This window comes from Sinocyclocheilus grahami, unplaced genomic scaffold (genome assembly GCF_001515645.1).
Source record: "Sinocyclocheilus grahami isolate Dianchi unplaced genomic scaffold, SAMN03320097.WGS_v1.1 scaffold913.1, whole genome shotgun sequence".
Classification (NCBI taxonomy): domain Eukaryota; kingdom Metazoa; phylum Chordata; class Actinopteri; order Cypriniformes; family Cyprinidae; genus Sinocyclocheilus; species Sinocyclocheilus grahami.
In genome coordinates this window covers 393,414-410,702 of record NW_015506092.1, presented here as the reverse complement: position 1 = coordinate 410,702, position 17,289 = coordinate 393,414, and the positions used below count along the sequence as shown (strand labels likewise).

At 35.3% G+C, this 17,289-nt stretch overlaps 1 protein-coding gene across 2 annotated transcripts in view; it reads left to right on the top strand.

Moving 5' to 3' along the window:
* The first annotated feature begins 1,302 nt into the window (after positions 1 to 1,302).
* Positions 1,303 to 17,289, top strand: part of LOC107564136 (ceramide synthase 6-like) — a 43,797-nt gene continuing 27,810 nt past the window's right edge. For both annotated transcript variants that reach the window (XM_016249147.1, XM_016249145.1), the window contains exons 1-3: positions 1,303 to 1,646; positions 3,076 to 3,181; positions 10,494 to 10,624. In XM_016249147.1, coding sequence (XP_016104633.1) covers positions 1,477 to 1,646; positions 3,076 to 3,181; positions 10,494 to 10,624 — 407 coding nt within the window. In that variant the 5' untranslated portion in view covers positions 1,303 to 1,476. The remainder of the gene's footprint in view (positions 1,647 to 3,075; positions 3,182 to 10,493; positions 10,625 to 17,289) is intronic.

Genomic DNA, 17,289 nt, shown 5'->3' with positions numbered 1-17,289 from the left:
GTTATCATACTGTTAGCATGATGTCAGCTCTAAACTGCTGGATGATGCACGTTTGTTAAAAAGGTCGGAGTGGGCTCATTTGAGACGACAGTCTTGGGGTAAGTTAGTTGAGCCAGTGGCTCACCCCTTCATATGATTATAAAGTTTTACTGTAAATTGTACATTTTAAATTGTACTGTACATTTGACTGTAATTTTACATTATACTTCATTCATTTTAAACATTTTTGATTTTGTTCTTGGTTTTGAACTTGGTCTTGTTCTGAAAATTGTAAAATGTTAAATAGACCCTGTTTTTAAATAGGCCCTGTAAATAGGGAAATTGTATTTCCCCACAACATCTATAAGTGGGATGTTAAGTTCTATTAGCCCAGTTTTGTGAGGTCAATTGCATTTTTTTTTATTCTTCAATTGTAACTTTATTTTGCTCTGAAATTTTTTATTACAAATAAAAATGCCTTCAAAGTTGTGAACTGTATCTTTAAATAAAACTTTTCAGAAGTCATCCATTCTATTATCCAAACCTCTTTGTCCTTATTAGGGTCGTGGGGAGCTGGAGCCTAACCCAGCATCTTGAGCCACAGGCGAGGAAAACCCTGGATGGATGGCCAGTCCATCACAAGGCGCACACATCGATTTTAAGAAGTTATTTTGATTGAATTTCTCTTCCTTTGATATAGCACGAGGTGAAAATGTTCACCTGTGAAATGTCAGATCCAAAGGTTGAAATGTGAAAATGTTTTACTTCAGCATAATCAACGGCACAGTTTCACTCCTTGTGGCTCAATTTACACCACACTGGGGGCAAGTTGAGCCAAGAGACCACTTTTTTTTTCTTCTTTTTTTTTTTTTGGAAAGCCATATTTTGAAAGCAGTTTATTTTAGATCCAAAGTGATTATTCCCAATGATGCACCACATCCTGAAATGTATCATTTATATTTAAGTTGGACCCATTACTGTCATGTGCTCACTTTAAACACACCGTTAGTAAAAACTGCTCAACTCACCCGCTCTCCCCTATATTAATTATACTAAAATAACATTGCTTCAGGAGCTCTTGGGTTTCATAGGCCCATTGATTGATGTGGTCTGTATGAACTTCTTTTTTTTTTTTAATTTTAAATTTAAAAAAATACTTTTTTTCGTGTATTTTGATGAAAATAATGACAGAAGAATATTAATTTCTGCCTGAACTGTTCCGTCAAGCGACGCTCTTATGATTGACAGGCGCACGGACCAATCAGCGTCGCGGAGGCGGAGCGCGTCGGGCACTTTCTACTTCCCTGCACTGAGAGAGAGGAGACTCGCAACCCGAGCGGGCGGTGCTGCAAACCCCGATTCCATCACCACCACCACCACCATCATCATCATCATCATCATCACACTGGACCTGCACAGATCAGACAGAGCGTCGCAAGCCGCGTCGGCCACTGACTGCACATCAGCGCGGGCGTCCAGACCTGAGATCCGCTGGAAATGGCAGGGATCCTGGCGTGGTTCTGGAACGAGAGGTTCTGGCTCCCGCACAACGTAACCTGGGCTGACTTGAAAAACACAGACGAGGCAACCTTTCCGCAAGCCGAGGATCTGTATCTGGCGTGTCCTTTAGCATGCTGCATGTTTATGATCCGGCTGGTCTTTGAGAGGTACGTCCAGTGTCACATCTTCATCATCATCACCATCATCATCACTGCTGAAGATGTTTCGCTCAGGGTTCATCCTCAGCTGATGATGATGATGATGGGACAGGTTTGTGTTCCTTCACATTGTCACTGAATGCTTGCATGAATTAGGACAATGACAAGAACCCAGTATGGCCAGTCTTCTGGATTAATGATAGTGATGCAAAGTAGGTCAGTGCCTCTTTTTGTTGTGTAGAGTCATTCTTAAGTGTGCCATCTATTTGTTTTTTTTGTTTTTTTAACGGAATGCTTTTATAGCAAATCTAAAGTTTGAGAATGTTCACTGATTCCCAACACCGGGGCATGTTGTCACACTACTGTATGGGGTAAGTTGTCACAAAACAGTAAAACATTAATCAATGACTATGTGAATAATAAAAAGAATTTGAGTTTAATGTTTCCTATCATGCATTAATGTCATGAAAATGCATTAACCCAATGTCTGTTATGCTTGAACCAAGGCTGCCTTTAATATTGTGAAATATTATTTCATCTTAAAATAACTGTTTTCTATTGTAATATATTTTAAAATGTAATTTATTCCTGTGATTTTCAGCATCATTACTCCAGTCTTCAGTGTCACATGATCCTTCAGAAATCATTCTAATATGCTGATTTGCTGCTAATATGCTGAAACATGTCTTATCATAAAAAAAACAGCATATTTTTTAAATAGAAATACTTCATATCATTTTTGTAGTTATTGAGAACATTAGAAAAGTGTTGTGTGAGCAGGTTATAAAGAGAAAAATCTAAGAACTGATTCTCGAATAAGCACTATTGCTATGTTTTATTTGAAATATTTATGAAATTGTCAGGTATCACTTCAGAAGCTGGACAAAAATAGAATCCGCTCAAAGGAATATGATTTGTTCACATTGATATCGTCGTGATAAAAGAAAACTAAATATGGCTTTCGTAAATAGTGAGTTTAATATGTAGATTAAGATGAGGATATGAAAATGTACTGCACAGTAGCAGTGACCCATGAAATGTTTCTGCTGGTTGTCGTTCCTTTTTAGCATTCTCATTATCAGATCAGCTAGATAGAATCACATTAGCATAACAATACCTACTGTAATGCAGTCGCTGTGATCAGTGGATTAATCCTAATACACTCATGTTTATCAGACCTTCGCAAAAGCAGCCAGTCAGCTGCAGAAAGACAAAATGCTTACAGCTGGCCTGTGCGGTGTTAACGGCCCGTCTCTGAAGATTTTGCTCGGCCGCAGTGATTGCAAACAGGAGGACTTCTTTAGCCGGTTTACCTCAGAGGTTCCCTTTGAATATTGATTTTTAATGCAGCCTGTCAGACCTTCGGAATTAAGTTAGCAGGCATTGGTATTACAAGGTATAAATCTAATAAAGCGTTCTTTGTTATTGGTTGTTTTAGGTTTATCGCAAGGCCATGTGCACTAGGTCTGAAAATCCAGGCCAGCGGGCCGCAGAAAGCTCAGCCCAACGCCATTCTGGAGAAGGTCTTCACTGCCATCACCAAGGTACAGACCATGTTTCTTACCACAGTTAAAGAGGATTTATTGCTTCAGGAGGCTAAGAAAATCACTGCAACACAGTTTTGAGTGGTTTACTGCTTTTATAAAATGGCAGGAACAGCAGTTTGATCAAATAGGGTTATCACAAAAAAATTCAGTAAGCCAGTTTCAATAGGACAGCAGCAACTATTATATTAATATAAATATTAACACATTTAATCAAGACAACACGTTCAAGTTTGTCTCAGTTAAATTATTAATATTTTTACTGCATTATTATTATTATTATTATTAATTCTTCTGCATCAATATAAGAGTTATATTGTCCTTAGACTCAAAAATGGTCATAAAAAGTTTAGTTTTTTTTTACCAACATCACTTATGTTCATAACTAACCCTTTAAATGCTAGTTTGTTTATATAATGCCACTGCTGTTTATGAAGAAAAAATAATAATTTTACTTATGCTAAATGCTAAGCAGATTACATTTTTTATTTTTTTGGAGATTACTACAGCAGACCTGCCAACCGGTACGCATTTTGACCTTAAAGTACGCTGGTACGATTTGTCACTAAACTACGCAAAAACCTGGTGACCTGTGCACGCGCAGTAAACAAGCAACAGAAAAAGATGAGGAGTTCAACCAATCGGAGTGTTTTTTTCCAGTTTTGCATTTAAATGTTTTCCGCGGGTTTTATTTCTCTCCAAACTGGCGGTTTGTGTGTCCGTGAGTCGCGCGCTGAGATGAGGAAACACGTGCATGGTGCATCTGAAAAAGCAACATAAGCCGAGCATGACTTGTAATGCGGAGCGTTTCTAAACCTGTTGTCCAACATAACAGAACATTATAACATACTCCACAACATCAGACAAATGTTAGAAATAACTTCAGTCCTGATCTGATGTGGCTTCTTATCACAGGATGACGCAGAAATATATTCTATACTCATACTGTAATAAAAGCTTTGTCGATTAGCAATGGACTATAAATATACTTATGAAAACACCCGAGGTGGTTTTAAGAACACAGATAAACATTGTCACTGTTGAGTGTTTATTGTCTTAATGTTCTCTTTGAATGTCATCATTAAAAGCGCTTCTGTCTTTCATTCAGTTACAGCGATAGCTGCTTTTGTCCATATTAGGGATTTCCTGGAACGTGGTGAGCACTATTTCTTCGGTGATGCATATGTGGACTTTCTGCGCAGGGGAGCCCTCTAGTATTCAGTATGAATGAAACAGACATTACATGTGTTCATAGCACTAAATAATGGCCAATCTATAAAAATAATACTTCTCTCAAAAGAAATTTAAGGTAGACATGTGATAATCCATGTTTTTCTACAGTGTACAAGAATGTACCGGAGTTTTAATTAAAGTATACCGGGGTTTATTTTTTTTCTTTTAATTTTTTTATTTAAAATCGCTAAAAAGAACTCTGTGTCAAACCATCAGAACCAAACTGAAAACTGTGGTTAAAAAAACAGAGGTATTTATTGAACCTTGGGCTAACGGTATTGTTGCATTCCTACTGTTTACTCTAAAATACTGTATAACAGGAATATCACAAACTGAGTGCAGACTCTGAGTACTAACCTATGAAAAATATTTAAAGGGGTCATATGATGTTGCTAAAAAAGAACATTATTTTGTGTATTTGGTGTAATGAAATGTGTTTATGCGGTTTAAGGTTAAAAAACACATTATTTTCCACATACTGTACATTATTGTTTCTCCTCTATGCCCCGCCTTTCTGAAACGTGTCGATTTTTACAAAGCTCATCGGTCTGAAAAGCGAGGTGTGCTGTGATTGGCCAGCTATCCAGTGCGTTGTGATTGGCTGAATACCTCAAGCGTGTGACGGAAATGTTACGCCCCTCACCATGTTGTGATGATGCTCTGTCCAGCCGGAGCAATGATTAAAAAACATTAAAACCCATTATAAACGAGGCATTCGTTGCATCCAGTGGGGACATAATTATGGATTATAATGACTTATACTGTCTTTTTACGCATTGCATTGCAACGCGCCACGTAAACATAAAACCATGTCTGCATTTGTGATCGGAGAAATGACAAACAAGCCCTACTCTACACTTCCCAAAAAACTCATTTTAAATATATAAAATATAAAAACTCTTTAAATATAAAAAACGTACTTACAGTCTGTGAGTCAAAACAGCCGGCATTGTAGTCTACTCTACCAGGATCAGGAAACAAATCTGATGTCCATACCAACACACCCACACAATTACAATTACATAATTTCTTTTGACCTTTTTTCAGCAGAAACAGGAAAATAATAATAATAATAATAATAATTCGTTCCATAGGTCAGACCTTAGAAAATAGTGCCATCGGGTGGAAAATAGTAATGTTAAGTGTTAAAAGTAGTAAAGATTTTGATTGATAAATATTAAAAACACCAGATAGACATGTAATAAATGCTAAAAATGTGATTTTCACTGCAGGGGTCTTTAAATATAATGTGTTAGTACTGGTCTGTAATTTAAATGAGCTGAAAATGTTCCTTCTATGTTTTAGATTAAAATGTCTTATTGAGCTACCAAAGTTATCCATCCGAGAGAAGCGAGTGTTTTATCTTGTCAATATTGTTGTTTCATTTATACTAATGGCATAATAGACAGAGACAGGTCTTCTAGGCTGCATTTACGAGGCGTAATGATCTGATATTTTGATACTTATCCATTTTTTATCCTGCCTGTTTAAGTTGCATTTAAAGGGACAGTTCACCAAAAATTCTCTAATCCTTGTGATGTTCCAGATGTCTTTGTTGTCTTTAGTGTTTAACAGAAGAAACAAACTCATACAGGTTTATAACAACATGAGAGTGAGGGCTTTTTTCACTTTACTGCCACTTTAAGAAGAACAAGCTGTGTGTGTGCATTAATACTGTACCTCACCGAGGTGTAACGATGCTCACACGAAACAGACATGAATGATGATGTAGAGAACCCAAGTGAAGGTTTATTTACAACAGTGATAATCCAAAAACATGAACTGTGACTTATGACTTATGTGACTTCAGTGTAGTATATAAGGGGGAAAAAAATAGTCTTGCTGGTTCTGAATGATGCTTGATGATGAAAAGCTTTTTATCAGCCATTTATCTTTAAAGATTTGTTAAATTATGCAGTGACATGATTAAAACCTGCAGAGACTGTGAATCAGAAGCTCTTCTCACAGTCACTGAAACGAGAGGCGCCTCGATTACAGCGAATCACATTAGTGTAAGTGAATCACTTTAAGAAGAACAAGCTGTGTGTGTGCATTAATACTGTACCTCACCGAGGTGTAACGATGCTCACACGAAACAGACACGAATGATGATGTAGAGAACCCAAGTGAAGGTTTATTTACAACAGTGATAATCCAAAAACATGAACTGTGACTTATGACTTATGTGACTTCAATGTAGTATATAAGGGGAAAAAAATAGTCTTGCTGGTTCTGAATGATGCTTGATGATGAAAAGCTTTTTATCAGCCATTTATCTTTAAAGATTTGTTAAATTATGCAGTGACATGATTAAAACCTGCAGAGACTGTGAATCAGAAGCTCTTCTCACAGTCACTGAAACGAGAGGCGCCTCGATTACAGCGAATCACATTAGTGTAAGTGAACAGAACTGTTTCTAACACATTCACTATGGTACTGTGATTTTTTTTGAGTTACTATCACCTCCACTGAGTTGAATCAGTATATAATGTGAGTTCATTTATCTTGAATCAAATGTAAGTGCTCTTACTGATGTTCATTTGGGAACGAGGCCGACAAGAGTTTAATCCACAGCGTGAACTTCTGAACTAAAGCAGAGCAGAGGTTGCCATATAAGAGAAGAATAATGTTTCACCTTTTTGAGCCCTTGTCTTGAAAGAAGGCGCGTGCTCTTGATGGTGACAGCAGTGTGGATTGACGGTACAGCTGATCGCAGTCTCGGAGCGATAGCGTGGCTCTTTGACGTGTGTGGCTTTATCAGAGCTCATGTGCGCTGACGCACCAGCACTATTTTTAGCCACAACAGATCTAAGTTTCCTTGACAAATGTTCAGATTCTCGAATACATGACATCCAGGCACACGTTAAGAATAAAAAGACCATTCCTGCCTGAAACGGAGCTATGCAGAGACAGAGAGACCTCAGGGCGAAACTCATCTAGATTTTTCTTCAGAAAAATAGATTGTTTTGGCCAAAGCGTAGAGGTCTTGTATCAACCTGAAGGGATTTATTTTGCAGTAATGACCATATGAAGAGTTTGGTTCCAAAACGCTATAAATTCATTGTGATTAATTTGAGTAAAAACGTGTTTTCTTTACCAAGAAAGTGGCAAGGTGAAAACCACTATTTTCTGTTTCAAACTTTCACATAGCATCTTTAGGTTATAATAACATTACAAATTCAAACCCAGATTTAGATTTTCAAAGATTTATTATAAAATGTTATTATTTTTCCCCCCCAAAATGCAATAAATCCATGACACGTTTTTTTTTTTTTTTCTTCAAAATGCAATAAATCCATTGAATCAATATACAAGTTATTTTTCATATTGAAACTAATACACAACATGGTTAATCCACATATGACAGCCTCTGAACTTCATCAATACTAATCTTATATAGTTACAGGCACTGGACTAAAAATACATTCAATCAGTCATCACTCCCAAAATGAATTCAGCGGGTCATCTTGTTAAGGCTATAAATTAATTACAGCAATAAAAGAAAATTACAGCAATAGCATACATGAACAACAATATCACATTAGACCACAGAAATTCAGAAATGAGATTTCCCTTACATTCAACTTCCAAAAGTGCATTCATCTTTGTCATGTTACATTCATTTAGTTGACTAATGCTATACGCTGTATTAACAAAAACATAAATGGCATTACTAAAAACACTTACACTGACAAGCTACGCAATATCGCGGTCATAATGCGAATGTGACTCATCTGCGATTATGAACGCGAAATTGCAGTGATCTACGGCTCTGTGTATTAAATGCCGCTCCATCTGAAAGCATGTGATGGAGATTTACTATTAATCACAGAACAGGCTTTACTGACGAGATGCGCATGACAATCAAGTGCGATTTATCGTGAAGCCCTAAGTTTGTTTGTTGATCACAAAGTACAAAGTAGATAAGGAAAACTAGGATGCGGGGTGTCTAGAGTGAGTGGAATGGTGCGATGTGATTGGTTGTTACAGTTTACAGTGCGTGGAATGGTGCGCTGTGATTGGTTGAGCGGATATATCGCATTCTGCAGAGAAGGGAGACTGGCGTTTGTCGCGGTTTGGAAAGAAAGGGAGAAAACATGACTGAATAACTCGGCGGATATCGCATTTTGCATCAAATTAAAAATGGACTTTTCAATACCGACCAGATACAATACTGATTTTGGCGGAAACTCAAATTTTTTTTTCAAATGGCGTTTATTGCGTTTTGGAACCAAACTCTTCATACATTACCCCGCTTTAATAAAAATAAATAAAAAATCTAAATCAAATAGTTTATTAATGATGATAAACTGAGATAACTGAGATTTTGTACAGGTAAGTTTTATCTACCAATGAAAAATACTTATTTATTTATATAAAAGACTATTTACAATTCGCTACAGGGTATGTTCTGTATAGAACTGTGTATGTGACAAATACAAATCTTAAATCTTGAACTTCTAAAGCATTTATTAAAGTTGGTTAATGTTAATTTCAACATTTACTAATACAATATTAAATAAAAAATTGTTTCTCTTAATATTATTTCATGGACTTGAGCTTACATGAACTAACAGTGAATAGTTGCATTTTTATTGACTAATTTTAATGATTAAATACAATAATTTGTGTACTGCTCATTATTAGTTTGTATAACTAACATTAATATTACATTATATAGAATTACATTTTATATTATTAATATTAGATATAATGAACTAATGGGACCTTATTGTAAAATATGTGTAAAAACTATATGAGGTATGTCAAATATTTAAAAATTAATTAAATTAAAATGTATGCATTTAGGCTATAGATTTTTACCAGTATGTGTTCCCTGGGAATCGAACCCACAACTTTTTGTGCTGCTAATGCAATGCTCTACCACTGATAATTAAGTATAAAATCTCAAACATATATACTGTGCCTTAGACATGACTAGTAGTGGGGATTTTGATTCAACCCACTGACTCAATCTTTTGATTCTTTTACAAAATGACTCTTTCTGTAAGTTAATGAGTCATTCACTCAGCAGATTCAGTCAACAACATTGTTCTGTTGAGCCAATTATTCTGCATTATTATTAATTCAACAGAGAAGACCCTCCCCCCCCCTTTATTTTATGAAGCTATAAACAAAATCCTATAGCCAAATAAATAAATGACGATTTTCAGTAATGTCCTTTAATAGTGCTGCACTCTCAGAAAAAAAAGGAACAAAAGCTGTCACTCGGGCAGAACCTTTTCAAAAGGTACAAATATGTACCATTTAATTTCTAATTTGTCATTTTTAGTAACAATTATATACCTTTAAGGTACCTTTTAAGGATAAATAAGGTACAAAAGTGCACCTTTTGAAAAGAATTCGACCCAGTGAAAGCTTTTGTGCCATTTTTGTGCCAGTCTTGGATAATAATTGAACTATTATGCTCGCAATTGACGTCATTCTAATTGTGTATAATCATCAGCCATTTATACAGATTCATAAATTGTGCATAATGCATTTTGCACACCTGTTAAACCTGATTATGTGCCAAACTCTGCTTTCGTTTTCCTAACGCTCCTTGTTTTACTGAATAAAATTGCATGTGAACTGAATGAACATATGGCCCCCCTTTTGTTCAGTCATTGATGGTCAGCAGATCCTCATTCGTCAATGAAACGCTTCGTTCGTTCTGTTTGCATTTTCTTCAGTGCCATTCTGAGTCATTCTGACAAGTTCAAAGGGGTTCAGTGAGCTCGAAAAATCAATGAAACGTGCCTAGAAAGGAGGGAATTACGAATTAGTGCAAGGAAGTGACTGAGAATGCTTTGAAATGACTTGAAAGATTTGTTCATTCACAATGGAAACCCCACTACTCAAGACATTACAGCATGCCTGCGCAGCAGTACATTGCACAGTGTGATTATGCGCGAGTCTCGCTGGCTCGTATGTGCAGATGGCTTTTTAAAGACAATGGTTTTAAATGTGTATAGAGTGATTTTTTTCAAGCAGTTAAATCCACATTGAGGAGGTTTGTTTGTGCTCTAACAGTGGCGGATCTCTGCAGTGACACGCTTCTGTCTGCTGTGTCTTTCAGCACCCCGATGAGAAGAGGTTAGAGGGTCTGTCCAAGCAGCTGGACTGGGACGTGAGGACCATCCAGCGCTGGTTCAGACAACGACGCAACCAGGAGAAACCAAGCACACTGGCGCGCTTCTGCGAAAGCATGTGAGAATCTGCTTGTTTTTGTCAGGGCCTGATTTGTTATTGTTATCAGGACTCCGATTTCAGTGATATCTGTCAAGTAGTAGGGACATTTTTTAAAGGTGACATACCATGAAAATCGGACTTTTCCAGGTTTTAAGTGCTATAATCAGGTCCCCGGTGCATCTACCAACCAAGGAAACGTGAAAAAGATTAACCCAGCAACTTTGTGTTGGGAAGCCTTTTTCTGCAAGCGTCTGAGAAAACGAGTGCGTCTGATTTCGCTCCTCTAGTGACGTCACAAAGGGAACTCATTATAATATTACCGCCCTTTAATCTGTAAGTTTCCACCCACGGCACAGTCATTTTGACTTTGCAAGCGACAACGGTGTAGCAGTTCTAATGTCATGGCGAAAGTTTGAGCAAAACATGCTAACTGTTCTGTCTTTGGCTGCACAGACGAGCACAGAACACTGTTTAGAGTCCCAGCCTCAGAGGAGACAACAGAGCAGTGGATCTATTGATTTATTTACTGTATATTGCTGCTGCCACACAGATCTAAAATAAACATGCGATTTATTTCCCAGCTGTATACCTTCACAGACATAACCGACTGTTTTTTGTAACTCGTGTGTTTTTAACGTAAACTTGTGTGTGAATGAGAACTTAGTTTAGTACTCGCATGCTGTGACAGCCGCTTTCTGTCCGTGTGCTTCGGATGTGTGCGCTCAGAAAACCTTATATCAGAAGTTTAAACTAATATGGTTTAAAATGCATGATTTCAGCGCGATAAACATGATAATCAGAACCATAAAATATGTTTTTAGCAGGTACAAGCTGTAACGGTGCAGCTCTATTCTGGAAAAGGGGGTGGGGAGCAGCAGCTCATTTGCATTTAAAGAGACAGGCCCGAAAAACAATGTGTTTCTGCTTCCACTCGAAATAGGCATTTTCAAAATGATATAATAAATGATCTGTGGAGTATTTTGAGCTGAAACTTCACAGACACATTCTGGGGACACACCAGAGACTTATATTACATATTGTAAAAAGGGGCATAATATGCATGAAAGTGCATTAAAAGGTTGTTTACTTTCATAATATGTATTCCTTTGTGAAACAGTAAAGAAGAATGTAGGACGGGACTTGATTTTATCCATCAGGAATTTATTAGATGCTGAAAAGTGAATGTTACATATTAAAATGAATCATGTAGGTTGGAGGGGGAGGGGTTGAAAAGTAAGGAAAGTCATATGAGAGACGCAAGTTATTATATTTTGATAAAGTATTATGGAGATTTGTTTTCTTTGGAATAATGTGCCATGATGAATCGTTCACAATAAGGAACATTTATTAAGTACTGTTCAAAAGTTTGGGGTCGGAATATTTTTGAAAAAGTCATCAAGGCTCTATTTATTTTCATTAAAAACTATTTTCTATTTAAAAAAAATTTTCTATTTAAAATAACTGTTTTCAATGTGAATATGTTTTAAAATATAATTTATTCCTATGATGCAAAGCTGAATTTTCAGCATCATTACTGCAGTCTTTAGTGTCACATGATCCTTCAGAAATCATTCTAATATGCTGATTAGCTGCTCAAGAAATTTAAAATATTATCAGTATTGAAAACAGTTGTGCTGCCTAATATTTTTGTGGAAACTGAAATTTTTTCATGATTCTTTAATGAATAGACAGTTTAAATGTGCATTTATTTGAATTAGAAAAATATTGTAATTATATTTAATAATTATAAATGTCTTTACTGTCACTTCTGATCAATTTAATGTGTCTTTGTTGAGTAAAACTATGAATTTATAAAAAAAAATAATTCAGACCCCAAGCTTTTGAACAATACTGTAAATACTGTCGATTTTGATTTCACGTTAACCTGAGGTGTTAAAGCCTTTATGAGCTTTTTTGTTGCTTTTGTCTGATCTCATCTGGTTTGTGTTGTTCCCTGTGGGTTTCAGGCTGAGGGAAGTGTGTCTTCATTACATAGGTGTGTTATTGTGTACCAGTGTTGACTAGTTAGGCGGCATGAGGGCAAGTAGGCCACAGTCTATTCCTGTTTGTCTATCTTTACCTCTCAATATTTCTCTCTCTTATCTCTCCATGTTGTTGCCTGTCTTTGCTCATCCTGTCCACAGCATCTCTATTCTTGTCCTCTGCTGCTTTATCTTTATCATCCTTTCCACAGTCTCCCATTACTTAAACATGGTTTCAAAGGAATATTTCACCAGTACCAGTCCTATGCTGTATCATGTCACAGCATAGATTTGACTTACGCTAAATATCAGTGGCGCTCGTCGTTGCTCGTGTCGCCGTAAATTGGCAACTTAATAGCTTACAGTCGCTTTGGTGACACAACGTGCTGTATGTGTAACGCGTTTGTAGCTTCAGCAGTGGGATTCCTCAGTGAAACCGTTCTGTTGGTTTGTCTCTGATCTCCGATCGGGTCTGAAAAGCCTCAGAGGTTATGATGATCATCTGATCAGTGCTGAAGCATGACACTGTGCCATTTACTTCAGAGGCAATTAAGCCACAGTCTTTAGAGATCACAGAACACGCTCACATTTGAGTGTTGCCTAATGAGAACTGCAAAATTATGCCTTTCACTCAGAGAATAATAGAGCGACTCTGAATTATGATGAAGGCACTTTGGAGAGCCTGTTTGGTGGCCTTTGAAAACTTACTGTGCAGTATACACTAAGGCTGCACGATTTGGGAAAAAATCAGATTTAAGTGTTTTTTTTTTTAGTATTTATTTATTTTATTTAATTTTTATTCCAGGTTTTCAGTGCTTGTTTGTATGGCTGCACAATTTGGCAAAAAAAACACATCTATATATATATATATATATATATATATATATATATATATATATATCTCAAGATGATTATATAATATTAATAATAATAGTAATGATTATTAATAATTATGGATTATTATTATTAAATATTAATTATTATTATTTTTGCATTTTAAATGTTTTAACTGTGATTATGTAAATCATATAATAATAATAGTAGTGATCAATAATAATTTATAATTAATTATTTTTGCATTTTAAAATATAAAATGTCTTAAATGTTTTAATTGTGATTATGTAAATCCTAATATGAATTATAATTATTATATTATTATTAATAATAGTAATTATAAAATGTGAATTATTATTATTGTTATGATTGCTTTTGCAATTATGCTTAATTTTTTATCTGATTATGTATCAAATTAAACCAATTATAAAACCACTGTCAAATTAAGTTTTTCTTACTCTTGATACAGTTTTTCTGTAAAATAATAATAATAATAACAATTATTATTATTTTACAATACAACTGTAAAATTACAATATTGATATTTATGACTGTCTTAATTTCTTCATTTTCAAAATGTCAAAATGTAGTTTTTATTTAGATGGAAAACCAGTCTCTTGCTCTCTGTACTATAGTTTTATATTATTCAAATGTTCTGGATGCTGATTGGTCAGTACAGACACACTGGAATACAACAGAAATGCAAAAATACACTATTCTCCAACTGTTTTAATGTACTGCTCAATCCAGATCTGCAATTCACTGTAGACTACATCAAAACAAGAAAGCGACATTCTTATATTCCCTGAAATTCCCATCTTTGGATGAGACTGGAAGTGCAGCATGATTACGGTCGTCTCTGGCATTATGCAATGACCGCGTCAGGCTTAACGTCAACAAACACATCCCTTGAAAAATGCTTTGTGAGGCATCTGGCAGATTTCATACAGCTCACTGACAAAATACTGAACTGAAACACATTAAACTGACCACACAATCTGTGGAAACGTTCAAGTCATACAGGGTTTCTGTGGAGACTATAAATATATTTCTTATTCTCTGTGGGTGTGGAATAATCCACTCCCTCTATGAGCATGTGATTCTTCCCTCGCAAAGTGAGAAAGACGATCAAAAAAACCCTGTTGCGTAAAGTCAGTCGAGGTTGCACCACTAACAAGAGTCTGTGCTGTAAATGAATCAATGTTTCGTCTCCTTGTGCCAAAAAACAAACAAAAACGAGGACAAATACAACTGAACTTTTGGTGTCAAAATGTCAAAATCTAAGCCAAAAGATACAACACTGACAGAATTAGGTTATGTTCAGATTAGAATACTATCACACCATTTACCATTTATGCAGTGCAGGACTTATAACAAGCATTTGAGAACACAACAATGAGCCGGTTGCATTAATACAGACACTGTCTTAAAAACGAGTCCGACCAACTAGCAGTTATTCAAGGAGTAATCAGTCTTACTTTTTAGATTCAAATTAGACCAATCTATGCTTTTATATAACTGACTAAAGTTAAGACCAGTCTTAAAGAAAAAAATTAGTAACTTAGTAACTTGTTAGACTAGTCTAAGCAGTTTATACAACCGGCCGTCACCAAACTTGTAATGAGAAGCATTTATAATTGACATATTATTATATATTATAATTTATATACTATTTATAATTATATATTATTATTGTTATTATTATTATTATAACACTAATTTTTTTTCATTCAACAGTGATCTAACATTTGGTTAAATATTTTTATTTAGTATTAGTAATAATAATAATAATGATAATAATAATTATTATTATTATTTGTAGGGCTGCACTAATTATATATCAATATGACTATAGAATACTAATAATAATGATAATAATAATTATTATTATTATTTGTAGGGCTGCACTAATTATATATCAATATGACTATAGAATACTAATAATAATGATAATAATATAGACAATATTTTTATTAAATTGGGTAATTTGCTGTGCTTCATGGGATTGTAGTTTATTATTATTATTATTATTATTATTGTTATTATATAGTCATATTGATATATAATTAGTGCAGCCCTACAAATAATAATAATTGTTGTTGTTGTTCGATTTGATTTTTTAAAAATCCGTTTGGAGAAAATGAATGGGAAAAACACTCAGGCCGCTGACAAAGTAGGTGATCACTGATTTGCTAGTTAGTGGATATTGAACCAGCTGTAGTTATTATATGAATTCTATACATTTCACTCAAATTCTTATTTCTCTCTCTTTTTCTATCCACCCGCACTCGTGTTTAACTAACCTGTTTTCAGGCAACTGCGTTGACCTCCTGCCCGTTTGTTTTACTATTGATCAAAAATAAAGCTCAAAATTGCAGCGTGTTTAATTACTGGGACCCCAAACAGCAGAAACTGCCCTTTCGTTTCATTATGCCTCAATTGTTAAGCAGTGGGAAAATAATCAAAGGCCTAACTGTGCTCAAAAGCCTTCATTAGCCCAACAGTATGTTTCTTTCTCTCAGCCGTTGATTATGAAGAAGCGGGCGGCTGTGAAAGGTCTCGTCTCAGATTAATGGAAGATGCCGTTTGAAGCAGTAAACCAGATCTGGTGTTTCCTGTGCTCCATGGTCCATCTCAGTCCTCCAGAGGCCTCAGAGGCCTGTCAGACAACATCACTGGTCAGAGAACAGAGCATCTCTCTCTATGAGGAGACTCCGAGAGAATAGGTGTATCTGCTCTTTCTGGAAGGTCTTTCGAGGTCAGTCTTCAGCTGAAGCCCAGCGGCTCTGATTTGCTGTCTGGTGCTTTCATTACAGCAGCTGAAAGCAAGACGTCCAAAGCTTCTCAAATAATGACCTGAGAAACACTGAAAAATGCATTGCTTTCTTCCAATTAGGACTGAGTGCTAGAGCTTGTATAATCCTGGTATTATTACAGCCTTATGGAAGCATAATTTCAACCATTTGAATCTACAGCAAAGAAGTCATGCAAGAAGTAAAATACTAAATAAAAATAATCAAGACTCGTTTCCAAACTTTTCACTAAATGAGAAGGGAAGAATTATATATATTTTTATTTTAAATACACAATATTTACAGCATTTAAATATTAATAGCAATATTTACCTATATTTATTTCTGTTGATTTTTAAAACATTTTAATTCACATAAATGTGTGTGAACATTGTGATGAGACAAATTAATCCGACTTTATTCATTCATTAAAAATGGACAGGATTTATTTATTTATTTATTTTACAGATAATTATTTAGTTACAAACCTAGTTTTTGCTACTAAAATTTAAAGTATGTAAAAATAATATTCTTTATTTCAGATAGTTGCCAAGGCAACATTTCACTCTTAGTTGAACTTGAAGTACTTTATGGAAGCCCGTTTCCGCCACTGAATAAAAAATAAAAGAGGTAATTGCGACTTTTTCATCTCACAATTCTGACTTTTTTCTCTGAATTGCGTGATACAAACTCGCAATTGTGAGTTAAAAAGTCATAATCGTGAGACATAAAGTTGCAATTCTGAGAAATAAAGTCAGAACTGCGAGATATAAACTCGTAATTGCGAGAAAAAAAGTCAGAATTGTGAGATATAAACTCGCAATTCTGAGAACATATCGGTCTTTTTTCCCCCCTCAAAATTGGAATTTAACTCGCAATTGCAATATCACGCAATTCTGAGAAAAAAAGTCAGAACTGCAAGAAAAAAAGTCCGAATTCCGAGTTTTTATCTCGCAATTGTGACTTTATAGCTCGCAATTCTGACTTTATATCTCGCAATTCTGACTTTATAACTCGCAATTCTGACTTTATAGCTCGCAATTCTGACTTTATATCTCGCAATTCTGACTTTATA